Source organism: Leptodactylus fuscus, chromosome 6 (assembly GCF_031893055.1).
Source record: "Leptodactylus fuscus isolate aLepFus1 chromosome 6, aLepFus1.hap2, whole genome shotgun sequence".
Lineage (NCBI taxonomy): Eukaryota > Metazoa > Chordata > Amphibia > Anura > Leptodactylidae > Leptodactylus > Leptodactylus fuscus.
This window is the reverse complement of record NC_134270.1, coordinates 26,204,159-26,219,951: the sequence shown is the minus strand read 5'-3', so window position 1 is coordinate 26,219,951 and position 15,793 is coordinate 26,204,159. Positions and strand designations below refer to the sequence as shown.

The window sequence follows — 15,793 nt, the reverse complement described above, 5'->3', positions numbered from 1 at the left end:
GAGTTGGACTCCATTGATCCCCAGTCAGGCAGATTGTGTACACATGGAGGAGGAGGATTTATTATAATAATTATTAATAAGTCTAATACAGTAACTTAACTCATTGGTTTGATTGGGTGCTCTATCTACTTTTAGGACTTGTGTGAAAATCCAATGTCGTTTTAGATAAAAATGGACAACTATAGAAACACAAAGCATTGTAGCTTATTTTCCATCAGATGCAATACCAGAACAGCCCACGGACAAGGGTGGTGCTGTTTATGGGAGGGAGAAAGGCCTGTTTCTTCTCCTAACCTCAGACCGCACGGCTACATATCTGCGACTACATGTGAAGTAATTGTCCATGAAAGTCAAGTAGTCTCGGAGTCTCTAAATCAAATTTTGGAAGCTTGTCTCGCACAATGAGGCTGCAGCAAAGTCATCCAAGTACAAAACACAAGGAATCTTGTTTCTCCAAGTCCCGGCTGCCGCTTTAATAGATTGCTATGGTAACACTTTACACTGGACAGGAAAAGTCACGATTCGAGCTGTAAGTGGAGTGCAAATAAATAAGGAGCTTTCTTGGTTTTGGGAAGTGCATGTGAATATATTAGCTGAGCGCGCTGAGAGAGGAGCGCCGGATTACAGATACAAGGACAGGGCCTTAAATAATGGTCTATTAGTGACCAGTGCGGAGAAGAGCGGAGACGAGTCTATGGGAAGTTATACCGCCAAAGGATGGATAGGACTAGTACTAAACCTATTACAGCCTGTCATATCCGTCAGTCGGGGCAATAAATGTAGAATGACCATAAAAATCAGCAAATACACATTACATAGAATCAAAGAAAAGTATTTGTGTGTTGGAGGCCGACTAAGCTGCAATACTGGACACAGTCTATGGACATGAGGGGCACTGTTTCATAAAGAAAAAAAGCTATGGCTTTTTTAATCTTCTGCCGCCACTTTAAAGGGATCCTGTCATTAAAACTCAATTTTTTGTCCCTAACACTTAGGAATAGCCTTAAGAAAGGCTATTCTTCTCCTACCTTTAGAGGTCTTCTCCGCGCCGCCGTTCGGTGGAAATCCCAGTTTTTGTTGGTATGCAAATGAGTTCTCTTGCAGCACTGGGGGTGGGCCCCAGTACTGAAACAGCACTAGGGTGTCCCTAATGCTGCCAGAGAACTCTCCAGCGCCGCCTCCATCTTTTTCAGGAACGGTCTCTTCACACATCTTCTTCCGGCGATGGCTTCAAATTTCTAGGCCTCAGGCAAAGCCAACTGCGCATGCCCGCCGGCCACAAGATAATACCCACTTACACAGTATTATAAGCAGCCATTTTCTTGTGGCCTGTGGGCATGCGCAGTCGGTTGCCCAAGGCCTAGAAGTTTGAAGCCACCGCCGGAAGAAGACATATGAAGAGGACCTTCCTGAAGAAGATGGAGGCGGCGCTGGAGAGTTCTCTCGCAGCATTAGGGGCGCCCCCAATGCTGCGAGAGAAATATCCAGTGCCGCCTCTATCTTCTTCTGGAATACCCTCTCCCTGTGTCTTCTTCTGTCCTGGGTTTTAATACTCTAGGCCTCGGGCAGAGCCAACTGCGCATGCCGGGGCCACAAGAAAATGGCTGCGAGAGAACTCATTTGCATACCAACGAAAACCGGGATTTATACCAAACGGCGGCCCGCAGAAGACATCTAAAGGTAGTTGAAGAATAGCCTTTCCTCTAACGCTATTCCTACGTGTTAGGGACAAAAAAAAAAATAATTTTAATGATAGGATCCCTTTAATATAGAGTTAAAGGGGTTGTCCAGGATTATGGACTTTATAGTCTGAGGCCATAAATATCTGATCTGTGGGATGTCACCCAGCTGTATGGGATGTGTTTCCAGCAACTGTACTATATAATATCTATGCCGTGTGTAGTGGCCAAGCACTGGTACTGCAGCTCAGCTCCTACTGAAGTCAATGGAGGCTGAGCTACAGTAGTGTCAGTGAGCCACATAGCCAACAGCTTCTGGCCCTGTGCAGGGGTCTCGTACAGCTAATGTGTGGGTTGAGAGCCAAGTAGCCCAACACCACTTATTTATTTCCTATGCTAAGGTTGGGCCATCAAATCCATACTAAGAATATCCCATTCACTGTGACCTACTACAATAGATAACACCTCCCTCCTCTGTAACATGAAGCCCAATCCCATTCCTTATCCTTCCTTACACCTGCTCCATTGGCCTCAGTATTTTTGCCTTACTGTTCTAGTCTTCATCCCTAGCCGTCCTATCATTACATTTTTGATTCACTGCTAATCTACCCCAAAGCCCTATGCACCTGCACACTTGGCAGAATGCATGAATTCTTAAAGGGAAGAAGAAGGTAAGCAGCTGTCAGACACCTCCGCAATGGTTTTTTCAGCCGGTGACTTGTAGCATCGCAAATCTACAAAATCTCATAGTAATATTGGTGTTCAAGGGCTGTATCACTGCATAAGACAAGTAGGTGACAATCCCCTGTTGTTGCCGCTATGGTGGCCATAATGTGTCATCCAATTTTCCAAGAACACATTTCAGGGGAATTTGTTTTCTTCTTGAACTAAGAGGACTTTGTAGGTATTACAAACAGGAAGGCGACCTCAGGTCTACACATTCTATAGTACAGTATATATTAGCGTATAATACTTTGTAATAACACTCACCATATGCTTTCTGCAGGTCAGTGGGACAAGTATGTGACAGCGTTTATGGACAAGCAGTTTGCAGTTGATACACTTGTAGCCTTGCCTCCCAAGGCCCCATATCCTTTCACTGCACTGGCCACAGTAGGCTTTCTGAAAATGAAGCGAACATGTCATTATATTGCCCACACACCGGTCATATCACACTGTGCAGGGGATATAATGTATGCAGACCAATAAATGACACAAGCATGTTTCCGTCCCCATCAATAATTCAATAACTTTATCTATGATCCCCCTCCCCACTGGACATATACCATGCCAACCATTTCCCAGAACAATTTGCTAGTAGTCAGATGCGCTAATGTACATTAAATGTAATGCGGATATCAGGAGACAAGCCAGAAACATCATCTGGGTGGCTACATGGCACAATATGTATCACCGTACATAAAACTGCACCATGTGGAACATAAAGCAAACTCCTACTTACAGCAATTCTATCACATACTAGGTAATGAGAAAAACAAAGTACACCCTCTTTGAATTAAATGTTGTTTTTTTTTCCATTTCAGAACAGAGAAATTTAAAAAAAAAGCCACGAACAACATCTAGGGCTTAAAAAGGTCTTAAAATTAGGTAAGTATAACCTCAGATAAACACCACCACGTGGCATATTAAACTGATATATCTATTTATTTAGGAAAACTTATGGGTCTGGAGAATTCAGGTGTGCTAACACAATGCCAAGGAGGAAAGACATCAGCAATGATCTTAGACATGCAATTGTTGCTGGAAATGGGGCATAAGACCATCTCCAAGCAATATGAAAAATCATTCTAATAAAAATTAATTTACAGGTGGAAAATATTCAAGACATCTTCCCTAGAGTGCACATCCCGCTGGGTCAGACCATGCTCAGAGAAACTGCAAAAAAACCTCAACAGCTAAGTCCCAGACTCTAAAGGCCTTAGTGCAGGGATAGGGAACCTTCGGCTCTCCAGCTGCTGTGACACTACAACTCCCAACAAGCTCCATTCACTTCTAAGGAAGTTCCAAGAACAAGAGCAAGTATGCATGCTGGGAGTTGTAGTTTTGCAAGAGCTGGAGATCCAAGGTTCCCTACCCCTGCCTTAGTGTGTTAAATGATGGAAGGGTGGTCTGATGAAAGCCTTTTCTGTCTAGGAGATGGCTGCGCAGCCTAAATTTGTAAAGAGGAGTCTGAACAAACCAGAAGACTTCTGGAACGATTTTCTTTGGACACAAAAGACCAAAGTGGAGATGTTGGGCCATAATGCCCAGCAACACTTCTGGTAAAAACCAAATACAGAATATCAGCTCACCTCAAGGGAGCATTGGGATCATTTTTGCAGCCACTGGACTTGGCAGCCATTGACTTGACCGTAAACTCCTTGTATACCAAAATATTCTGGTGTCAAAAATGAGGCCACCGACTAAACCTACAACAGAGTGACTAAGGATCAAGGTGTGGTAATGATCCAGAGTTAACCCAGGACCTTAAGGGAGCGGTGCATAAACAAATGGCCAAACACCTCAACGAACTGAAGTAACATTGTAAAGAAGAGTGGGCCGAAATTCCTCCACAACGGTGTGAGAGACTTCTGAGGTCGTATGGTATAAGTTATTGCTGCTGAAGATGGTTCTATAAGTTTTTTATTCATGGGGTGGACTTTCACACACATTTTGGCTTCATTATTATTGACCACTTCAGGAGCGGGCCATTTTTCCTGGTTTATGACCAGACACAATTAGGGTAAGTTCACACATAGTTTTTTGGTCAGGATTTTGTGGCCGTATTCACCTCAAAATCCTGACCAAAAAGACGGCTCCCATTGAAGTCAATGGGAGCCGGTCAGGTGTTTTTTTCCAGGAGCCATTTGTTTCGGCTCCCGCAAAAAATAAGCGACATGTTCCTTCTTCAGGTTGTGTCACCTCGCGATTCGGCCTGAAGACATTCCCTCCTCTGGACTAAGCCCATTCATTGCAGTGCACCAGCTTTCAGTCGCGGCTACCCAGTTTTTGGATCGAAACCCGAGGCGGCCTCCACCTCAGGTTCTGATCAAAAAAAAAATCAGTGTGAACTTACTCTCATAGTCCTTTCACATATGTGGATTAGAGGGCTATAACTTTTTTTTTTTGGTTTATTCAAATAATTTGTGTCTTTTTCGGTGACAAGTAGGGCTTTAGTTTTTATTTATTTTATTTTTATTTATTTATTTTTTAATCCAGAAAGATGTGACCAAAAAGGAAGAAAACTATGACTAACATTTTATTTTAATATTTTTTTAAAAATTTTTTTTAGCGCATTGTGCCCTCCAGAAAGTCTAGATTCAAAAAGCCATTTGAGAATTGAGATTTCACCCGTAACTGGGACTAATATATTGGCCTCAGGTACAGGAGGAATGCAGTCACCTGAGCTACACTGCAGAGCTGATCTGGGTCCTCTAGGACCTGGCCCCTGGTAGTCCACATGACCAATCAAGAGGGGAAGCCGCATCATGAGCAATGGCGTAACTTGAGGTGCAGAGGGTGCAATTGTACCCAGACCCAGGACCCTTAGAGGGCCCATAAGTACTGGCATAACCTAAAGGGTTCACAGTGGTCTCAAATGGTCAAAATATAGTCAAGGGGCCCAGGCTAGACTTTTTCACTAGGGCCCTTCAGCCTTTAGTTACGCCACTGGTGATCAGGAAGGCAGGAACAGTAACAAGTATCCCCACATTCTCTTTAGGATGTTGTCACAGCCGACTCCCTGCTCCTGAAGCCTCACAATCTGCTGCAGCTGCTGCGAGGATGTACAGGAACATCCTTGCAGAGTAAGGCCTGGTTCAGATCTGCGTTTGGGTTTCTGTTCGGCATGGCCGCTTGGGGACCGCCCTCCCCCCAAACAGAAACCTATATGTATTAAAAAGTGGTTAAATAGGAAACCCACAGACCCCATAGACTATAATCGGGTCAGTGTGTTTTTTTTTTTTTACACAAAACATGCGGAGAGAAAAATCCTGCAAGCAGCACTTTTCTCTCCGCATCTTTCGTGCAGAAACCAAGTGTAAACCACACGGACCCCATTGTAGTCTATGGGATCTGTGGGTTTCCTTAGGTAGCCGCTTTTAAATGTGTATAGGTTTCCACTGCGGGGTCCCTAAGTGGACTCCCCAAACGGAAACCTGAACACATATGTGAACCGGGTCTTGGATGTATATGGTTAATGGGGATCGGCATCTGGTTAAATAAAGAAATGGTGGAATCGGTTTGCATTGTTATTCATCTGAGGATGCATTTGCTTAATTTTAAAGAGCACGAGTCATTAAAAGAATAAAACAAACAAGAAAACATAGCCCACCCCATTGCAATTCTATGGTTTTGCATATCAAGGACATAAAAATCATCTGGTCCTTAGAAAGTCTAAAAAGGATCTATCACCGACTACAAAATACTAAAGCATTTGTTTGCTGTTGTGCCCCTGGTCATTCCTTGTTTTATCCCAGCCACTTGTTCAAAAGATTTGGCCCGGGAAGGTTAAATGTAAATTAGCTGTAAATCTCTAAGTGGGCGGGAACCTAAAATAAAAAGTTACCGCCCACTTGGTGAATATGAACAAATACGCGTAATGTTCCAGGGGCTGCATCTTTTCAATGGGTGGGCGGATTTTAAAAATAAAAACTGAAATTGATCGGGGTACAGCGAGAATCAAATCAGGTTTTGCAATTTAGCGTCCCATACCTGGTGACGGGTTCTCTCTTTAAGACCTTTTAAAGGACCAGATTTTTTTTGTTTGTTTTATTCTACCTAATGTACAAAACCACAGAATCCACAGAGTACTGATGGCTGCACATTAATATTCACAATAGTTTCCATCATGAGCAGAAATGATCAGATTATAGGACAGGGCAGAATTCTGAAATTGTGCAGAAATTACAACGCCCAGCAATACCCCAACAGCCAAACAAGAGCGCTGACGTTTCGGGAACAACTGAGGATCCAGTAGTTCGAGGCTTTAACAAATGGATGAGCAATATTATGATCAAAAAGAATCATTTACAAAGGCCGTCCTCAATTTTATCTGCCAATGGGGGGGAAAAGGGGTCACATTTACATTACTGCACCCCATGATGGATCCACATACAGTGAATTTTAGACTGTAGATAAGGAGCAATCTATTGGGTCCTCACGTGGCCACCATAATAGAATGATTACTGATATAATAGGATGGCATTGTCAATATTCCTAATCGTGGCCCGGTTGCAGAGACGCTGGAAATGTGAAAGCAGGAGATAAAAATCCCAGACTCAAAGCTTGTCTGAGAAAAGCAATTAAATGTATTTTACTAGCAGAAGAAATGCTGTATGGATTATTCTACAAGGCGCATCTCTCGGTACGGCTGGAAACAATGCACAGAGATGCATATTACAATGATAAAATGACACTCGGCTCAGGGATGAGGCATTGTAGGAGCCCACGCTAGTCCTCGCTTTTGGCTGTGACACACGATATTAACAATGATCCATTTTCTCTTCCTTGTGTATAAAATAAAGCGATATTCGGTAACACAACGCATCCTGGAGAATGGAAAAGCAGATTTTTTTTTATTTCTTTGATGAATCACTTACTCTGTTAAAGCGTTTGGCTTGAAACAGATGCCCATTCACTCGGTAGAGCTTCCTCCATCTTCTGGCCCCTCGACGGTAGATTGATTCTAGGAAGAAAAGAAACGTGTAAAGGAGAAGCATACTAAGCCAGCACTGCCAGGCACAAAACTGCAAGCCGCCTGCAACCGCGAACACAATTCAGCTTGTTCTTAATAATCAATGCTGAGCGCTGATGCTTGGAAGATCACTTCTCCTGCAAGAGCGAAGATTTCCATGACAGGCTCCGGATGGAGAGCCTAGTACAAGCCGCGTCTTCCTTCTCACACCCTCCTCCTCCCACCATCACATCCTCACATGATCCTATTCTGGTTAACGGACCTTTCTAAAAGACTTCTTGCTAGTGGATAAACAGGTGAAAAGGGAAGAGGCTATGCATTTAAAGGGACAGCGATCCCACAGGCAGAAGGAGCTACCGGGTCCTACAAAGACATTTTAGGAAATCACTGGCAATATTCTCTTTTTATGTGACACAGAAAGACAAGCAATGACAGCAAATGCATTCGAAGAATTCAATGAAAGCCATTCAGATGCAAAGCAGATTAAAAGAACCAATCTGACTAAAGAGGGGAAATGGCAAGACTAGGGTGCAGGAAAATTCACTGGTGCTATAAGAAGTGCACTGGCGGAGGTCAGCAAGGTCTCTCGAAAAAGTAACTGCTGACCTTACTGATTTATATCACCAGATTGGGTTACATTACCGCGATTATGCAAAATAACTCCATAAAGCTGTTCTGCACAGCGATAGGATTGGGGAAACATTGTCTGTAATTCTTATCTATCTCTGCAGGGGTTAGGCATCGCCACCATTCACTCTTCAGATGGCCATACATATTAGACCAGGGGTAGGGAACAGGGTTGAGCCGATCTTGAGATTTCAAGATCGATTTAAAAATCCGATTTCCGATCATTTTCCAGCCGATCTCAATCTCGATCGTGAAATTTGTTTGATCGCCGATCAGAATCCTATCTTTTCCGATCCCGATCGTCAACCCTAGTCAATGCTTCTCTATGGGAAAAGTCACTTTTAGGGTTGAGTTGATCGAGATAACCTCCGATCTCGCTGGAACAGATCGGGTCGAAATTCCGATCACGAAATTTACTCGATCTCCGATCGGGATCTGATATTTTCCAATCCAGATCACTCAACCCTAGTAGGGAACCTTCGGCTCGCCAGCTGCTGTGAAACTACAACTCCCAGCATGCTCCATTCACTTCCATGGGAGTTCCAAGAACAGCAGAGCAAGTATGCATGCTGGGAGTTGTAGTTTTGCAACAGCTGGAGAGCCAAAGGTTGCCTACCCCTGCATTTAGATGATCATCAGGCAAACATGGAGACACTGCCTACCCCTTTATTGTGTATGGGGCTTCTGGACTCTTCTACTATAAGGATCGTGCAATTGGATTTTTAATGCTTGATCCTTGCAACCCCATTCCAAGCATCCATGTGTATGGGGGAGACCGGGAGACAGAGCCATCTTATGTGTATAACCAGCCTTGGGCCGGGGCCCCACAGACAGTAAATACTACAATTTTGCTGCAGCATTTTACAGTCCCTGCAAAGTGGATAGGATTCAGGCTAATCTGATCTGGACATGCTGCGATCTGAAAACCGCTTGTGTTTTTGTAAATTGCAGCATGCCAATTATACCTATGGAAACGTGTAATGGAAGCAGACAGAGGAAAACTCTGGACTTTCTGTGAAAAGCATTGCAGGAAAAACCACGTTGTGTTTCCGCCACTCTTTGGCTGTGGCCTGCTAGCCACAGGATTGGACACCAGTATTTGATTTGTACAGACCCCGCACAGATCAGCCGTTCCAGCAGCTTCTGAAGTGACTGCAGAAGGGGAAGCAGTCTGCTTTTATTTGCGTATAAGGAGAGAAGCTGCAGTTCTCAGATGCCACTGCTAGCCAGTTTTTACAATATACTTTATTAACCTACCTAACTTTCTTTTATTAGAAAACAGGCTTGTAAAGACTGCTGGCAACCCTCTAATAGGCAATTACAGTATATTACAAAAGAGTTCACCTCCTATGGTTTCCATTTTAACTATCAAGTGACTGCTGAATACAATGTAAAGTATTTCCAATGTAAAGTCAGACACAAGAGAAGTGTTACATCTCTATTATATACAGAGCCCCTATTGTAATGTCTGGTGCCTTTACTGTATCCCATCAGATGCTATGTGTATGGAGGTATCCCTCTTTCTGAAGGGCTGAATGGCTGAATGTCATACAGGCTCCAAGCATGCAGCTCTGAGAAGAGGCCTTAGATATTTACACTACTACAATTACTAATGGTTACATCGGTGAAAGCGAGACAAAACTTATAGTCACACACATCACATTTATTTGCCATAATTTTTAGGAAATGCTATGAAAATTGCGACATATGGATAAAACCCAAGCCCTATTCTCAAAACACCAAAACAATAGTCCCATTTTACTCTTTGAAAACCATTTGTAGTTTGGAAAATGTATTGATTTTCTCTGCCAATGTGTATTTATATCAAAGAGGAAAAAGCAAAAACCTAGCTGCAACCCATAAAGTAGGTACAGATAGTAACTAATTATAAAGTTATTGTAAAATCACTAAGATCATGTCCCAATACAGTATAATGCCTCCCTTAGTGACCCCATACAGTATAATGCCTTCCTTAGTGACCCCATACAGTATAATGCCTTCCTTAGTGCCCCCATACAGTATAATGCCTTCCTTAGTGCCCCCATACAGTATAATGCCTTCCTTAGTGCCCCCATACAGTATAATGCCTTCCTTAGTGACCCCATACAGTATAATGCCTTCCTTAGTGCCCCCATACAGTATAATGCCTTCCTTAGTGACCCCATACAGTATAATGCCTTCCTTAGTATTCCCATACAGTATAATGCCTTCCTTAGTGACCCCATACAGTATAATGCCTTCCTTAGTGCCCCCATACAGTATAATGCCTTCATTAGTGTCCCCATACAGTATAATGCCTTCCTTAGTGACCCCATACAGTATAATGCCTTCCTTAGTGCCCCCATACAGTATAATGCCTTCCTTAGTGACCCCATACAGTATAATGCCTTCCTTAGTATTCCCATACAGTATAATGCCTTCCTTAGTGACCCCATACAGTATAATGCCTTCCTTAGTGCCCCCATACAGTATAATGCCTTCCTTAGTGACCCCATACAGTATAATGCCTTCCTTAGTGTCCCCATACAGTATAATGCCTTCCTTAGTGTCCCCATACAGTATAATGCCTTCCTTAGTGTCCCCATACAGTATAATGCCTTCCTTAGTGACCCCATACAGTATAATGCCTTCCTTAGTGTCCCCATACAGTATAATGCCTTCCTTAGTGTCCCCATACAGTATAATACCTTCCTTAGTATTCCCATACAGTATAATGCCTTCCTTAGTGCCCCCATACAGTATAATGCCTTCCTTAGTGACCCCATACAATACCTTCCTTAGTGTCCCCATACAGTATAATGCCTTCCTTAGTATCCGCATACAATATAATGCCTTCCTTAGTGTCCCCATACAGTATAATACCTTCCTTAGTGCCCCCATACAGTATAATGCCTTCCTTAGTGACCCCATACAATATAATACCTTCCTTAGTGTCCCCATACAGTATAATGCCTTCCTTAGTGCCCCCATACAGTATAATGCCTTCCTTAGTATCCCCATACAGTATAATGCCCTCCTTAGTGACCCCATGCAATAGAATGCCTTCCTTAGTGACCCCATACAGTATAATGCCTTCCTTAGTGCCCCCATACAGTATAATGCCTTCCTTAGTGACCCCATACAGTATAATGCCTTCCTTAGTGTCCCCATACAGTATAATGCCTTCCTTAGTGTCCCCATACAGTATAATGCCTTCCTTAGTGACCCCATACAGTATAATACCTTCCTTAGTGACCCCATACAGTATAATGCCCTCCTTAGTGTCCCCATACAGTATAATGCCTTCCTTAGTATCTGCATACAATATAATGCCTTCCTTAGTGTCCCCATACAGGATAATGCCTTCCTTAGTGTCCCCATACAGTATAATACCTTCCTTAGTGACCCCATACAGTATAATACCTTCCTTAGTGACCCCATACAGTATAATGCCTTCCTTAGTGTCCCCATACAGTATAATGCCTTCCTTAGTATCCCCATACAGTATAATGCCTTCCTTAGTATCCCCATACAGTATAATGCCTTCCTTAGTATCCCCATACAGTATAATGCCCTCCTTAGTGACCCCATACAATAGAATGCCTTCCTTAGTGACCCCATACAGTATAATGCCTCCCTTAGTGTCCCCATACAGTATAATGCCTTCCTTAGTGACCCCATACAGTATAATACCTCCCTTAGTGTCCCCATACAGTATAATGCCTTCCTTAGTGTCCCCATACAGTATAATACCTTCCTTAGTGACCCCATACAGTATAATGCCTTCCTTAGTGACCCCATACAGTATAATGCCTTCCTTAGTGTCCCCATACAGTATAAGATAAGATAAGATAATCCTTTAATAGTCCCACATTGGGGAAATTTCAGCGTGTTACAGCAGCATAGTAATACAGATACAGGATAATACAGAGTAATATATTACAGACGTAGACACAGATAAGCTGAGAAGAGAAGATATACTAGGAATCCATGGCAGCTAAGGAAAAACAGAAGAGAAAGAGGAAGACTTCATGGTCATCCTCATAATCATTAGTTCTCTGTGCGGAGTGATCTTCGTTTGGTCTGATGTAGATTATACAGCCTGGTTGCGGTTGGAAGGAAGGACCTGCGATAGCGCTCCTTCTCACACTTGGGATGAAGCAGACGGTCGCTTACAGTGCTGCCAAGTCCCATCAGGGTCCCATACATGGGGTGGGATTTGTTCTCCCGCATGGAGGTCACCACAGACAGTATCCTTCTGTCACCCACCACCTGTACTGGGTCCAAGGGGCTCCCCAGGACAGAGCTGGCCCTCCTGATCAGCCTGTCAAGTCTATTTCTGTCCCTGGTTGATATACTGCTTCCCCAGCAGGCCACACCGAAAAAGATGGCTGAGGCAACCACAGAGTTGAAGAAGGCCCTAAGAAGTGTCCCCCGGACTCTGAAGGCCCTCAGCCTCCTGAGCAGGTAGAACCTGCTGTGGCCCTTTCTGTGCAGCGCCTCCAGGTGATCAGCCCAGTCTAGTTTATTATTGAGGAGCACGCCCAGGTACTTATAGGTCCTGACTATCTCAATACATGTTCCTTGGATCTCCACCGGGGTCGGAGCACCTCTCCGTTTACTAAAGTCCACCACCATCTCCTTGGTCTTCCCAGCATTAATCCTGAGCTGGTTCTGCTGGCACCATTCAACAAAATCCCGGTTTAAGTCTCTGTATTCCCTATCGTCGCCATCAGTGATAAGGCCGACTATAGCAGAGTCATCGGAGTACTTCTGTAAGTAACAGCTGGATGAGTGGTGCCTGAAGTCAGCAGTGTACAGTGTGAAAAGAAATGGGGCAAGAACTGTACCTTGTGGTGCCCCCGTACTACAGATCACAGTGTCAGACACACAGTCCTGGGCTCTCACATACTGAGGGCGGTTTGTCAGGTAGTCTAGGATCCAGTTGGATAGGTGATGGTCCACACCACCAAGGTCCAGCTTCTCCCTCAGTAGCCCTGGCAGAATGGTGTTGAACGCACTGGAGAAATCAAAGAACATTATTCTCACAGTGTTCCCGGGTTTCTCCAGGTGAGAGAGAGCTCTATGAAGAAGGTGGATGATGGCATCATCTACCCCAATGCCTGGCCGGTAGGCAAACTAGAGGGGGTCCAGAGCGGAGCTTACTAGGGGGCGTAGGTGTGTCAGGACCAGTCTCTCTAGGACCTTCATCAGGTGTGATGTCAGTGCTACAGGTCGGTAGTCATTGTAGCCCATCGGGTTGGGTTTCTTTGGGACTGGTACCACGCAAGATGTTTTCCACAGTTGAGGTACTACTCCCAGCTTCAGGCTCATATTGTACATGTGCATTATAATACCACACAGCTGGTCACTGCACATTTTAAGAACTCTTGCGCTTATACCATCAGGTCCCCCCACTTCCTTCCTTAGTGCCCCCATACAGTATAATGCCTTCCTTAGTATTCCCATACAGTATAATGCCTTTCTTAGTGACCCCATACAGTATAATGCCTTCCTTAGTGACCCCATACAGTATAATGCCTTCCTTAGTGACCCCATACAGTATAATGCCTTCCTTAGTATCCCCATACAATATAATACCTTCCTTAGTGTCCCCATACAGTATAATGCCTTCCTTAGTGACCCCATACAGTATAATGCCTTCCTTAGTATCCCCATGCAGTACAATGCCTTCCTTAGTGACCCCATACAGTATAATGCCTTCCTTAGTGACCCCATACAGTATACCTTCCTTAGTGTCCCCATACAGTATAATGCCTTCCTTAGTGACCCCATACAGTATAATGCCTTCCTTAGTATCCCCATACAATATAATACCTTCCTTAGTGACCCCATACAGTATAATGCCTTCCTTAGTGACCCCATACAGTATAATGCCTTCCTTAGTGTCCCCATACAATATAATACCTTCCTTAGTGACACCATACAGTATAATGCCTTCCTTAGTGACCCCATACAGTATAATGCCTTCCTTAGTGACCCCATACAATATAATACCTTCCTTAGTGTCCCCATACAGTATAATGCCTTCCTTAGTGACCCCATACAGTATAATGCCTTCCTTAGTATCCCCATGCAGTATAATGCCTTCCTTTGTGACCCCATACAGTATAATGCCTTCCTTAGTATCCCCATACAATATAATACCTTCCTTAGTGACCCCATACAGTATAATACCTTCCTTAGTGTCCCCATACAGTATAATGCCTTCCTTAGTGTCCCCATACAGTATAATGCCTTCCTTAGTGTTCCCATACAATATAATACCTTCCTTAGTGTCCCCATACAGTATAATGCCTTCCTTAGTGTCCCCATACAGTATAATGCCTTCCTTAGTGTCCCCATACAGTATAATGCCTTCCTTAGTATCCCCATACAGTATAATGCCTTCCTTAGTGTCCCCATACAGTATAATGCCTTCCTTAGTGACCCCATACAGTATAATGCCTTCCTTAGTGTCCCCATACAGTATAATGTCTTCCTTAGTATCCCCATACAGTATAATGCCTTCCTTAGTGACCCCATGCAGTATAATGCCTTCCTTAGTATCCCCATACAATATAATACCTTCCTTAGTGACCCCATACAGTATAATACCTTCCTTAGTGTCCCCATACAGTATAATACCTTCCTTAGTGCCCCCATACAGTATAATGCCTTCCTTAGTGTCCCCATACAGTATAATGCCTTCCTTAGTGTTCCCATACAGTATAATACCTTCCTTAGTGTCCCCATACAGTATAATGCCTTCCTTAGTGTCCCCATACAGTATAATGCCTTCCTTAGTGTCCCCATACAGTATAATGCCTTCCTTAGTATCCCCATACAGTATAATGCCTTCCTTAGTGTCCCCATACAGTATAATGCCTTCCTTAGTGTCCCCATACAGTATAATGCCTTCCTTAGTGACCCCATACAGTATAATGCCTTCCTTAGTGTCCCCATACAGTATAATGCCTTCCTTAGTGCCCCCATACAGTATAATGCCTTCCTTAGTGTTCCCATACAGTATAATGCCTTCCTTAGTGTCCCCATACAGTATAATGCCTTCCTTAGTGCCCCCATACAGTATAATGCCTTCCTTAGTGTCCCCATACAGTATAATGCCTTCCTTAGTGTCCCCATACAGTATAATACCTCCCTTAGTGTCCCCATACAGTATAATGCCTTCCTTAGTGTCCCCATACAGTATAATGCCTTCCTTAGTGCCCCCATACAGTATAATGCCTTCCTTAGTGTCCCCATACAGTATAATACCTCCCTTAGTGTCCCCATACAGTATAATGCCTTCCTTAGTGTCCCCATACAGTATAATGCCTTCCTTAGTGACCCCATACAGTATAATGCCTTCCTTAGTGTCCCCATACAGTATAATGCCTTCCTTAGTGTCCCCATACAGTATAATGCCTTCCTTAGTGTCCCCATACAGTATAATGCCTTCCTTAGTGTCCCCATACAGTATAATGCCTTCCTTAGTGTCCCCATACAGTATAATGCCTTCCTTAGTGTCCCCATACAGTATAATGCCTTCCTTAGTGTCCCCATACAGTATAATGCCTTCCTTAGTGTCCCCATACAGTATAATGCCTTCCTTAGTGTCCCCATACAGTATAATGCCTTCCTTAGTGTCCCCATACAGTATAATGCCTTACTTAGTGTCCCCATACAGTATAATGGGGGGGGTAAGGAATGCCTCCTGACTGTTCCTCACCCCCTAGTAATGGCACTGAGCACCAGCCCCTCTGGCCAGAACTACCAAAACCAATGGTACCGATCTCTTTGTAACCGGGGC

The 15,793-nt window shown here is 43.8% G+C and overlaps 2 protein-coding genes across 4 annotated transcripts in view; both read right to left on the bottom strand.

Moving 5' to 3' along the window:
• Positions 1-15,793, bottom strand: part of PRKCZ (protein kinase C zeta) — a 168,059-nt gene that overhangs the window by 37,502 nt on the left and 114,764 nt on the right. For all 3 annotated transcript variants that reach the window (XM_075279628.1, XM_075279630.1, XM_075279629.1), the window contains 2 exons: positions 7,280-7,365; positions 2,670-2,801 (listed from right to left, as the gene is read on the bottom strand). In XM_075279628.1, coding sequence (XP_075135729.1) covers positions 2,670-2,801; positions 7,280-7,365 — 218 coding nt within the window. The remainder of the gene's footprint in view (positions 1-2,669; positions 2,802-7,279; positions 7,366-15,793) is intronic.
• Positions 1-15,793, bottom strand: part of SKI (SKI proto-oncogene) — a 307,129-nt gene that overhangs the window by 228,253 nt on the left and 63,083 nt on the right. The gene's annotated exons all lie outside the window — the stretch shown is intronic.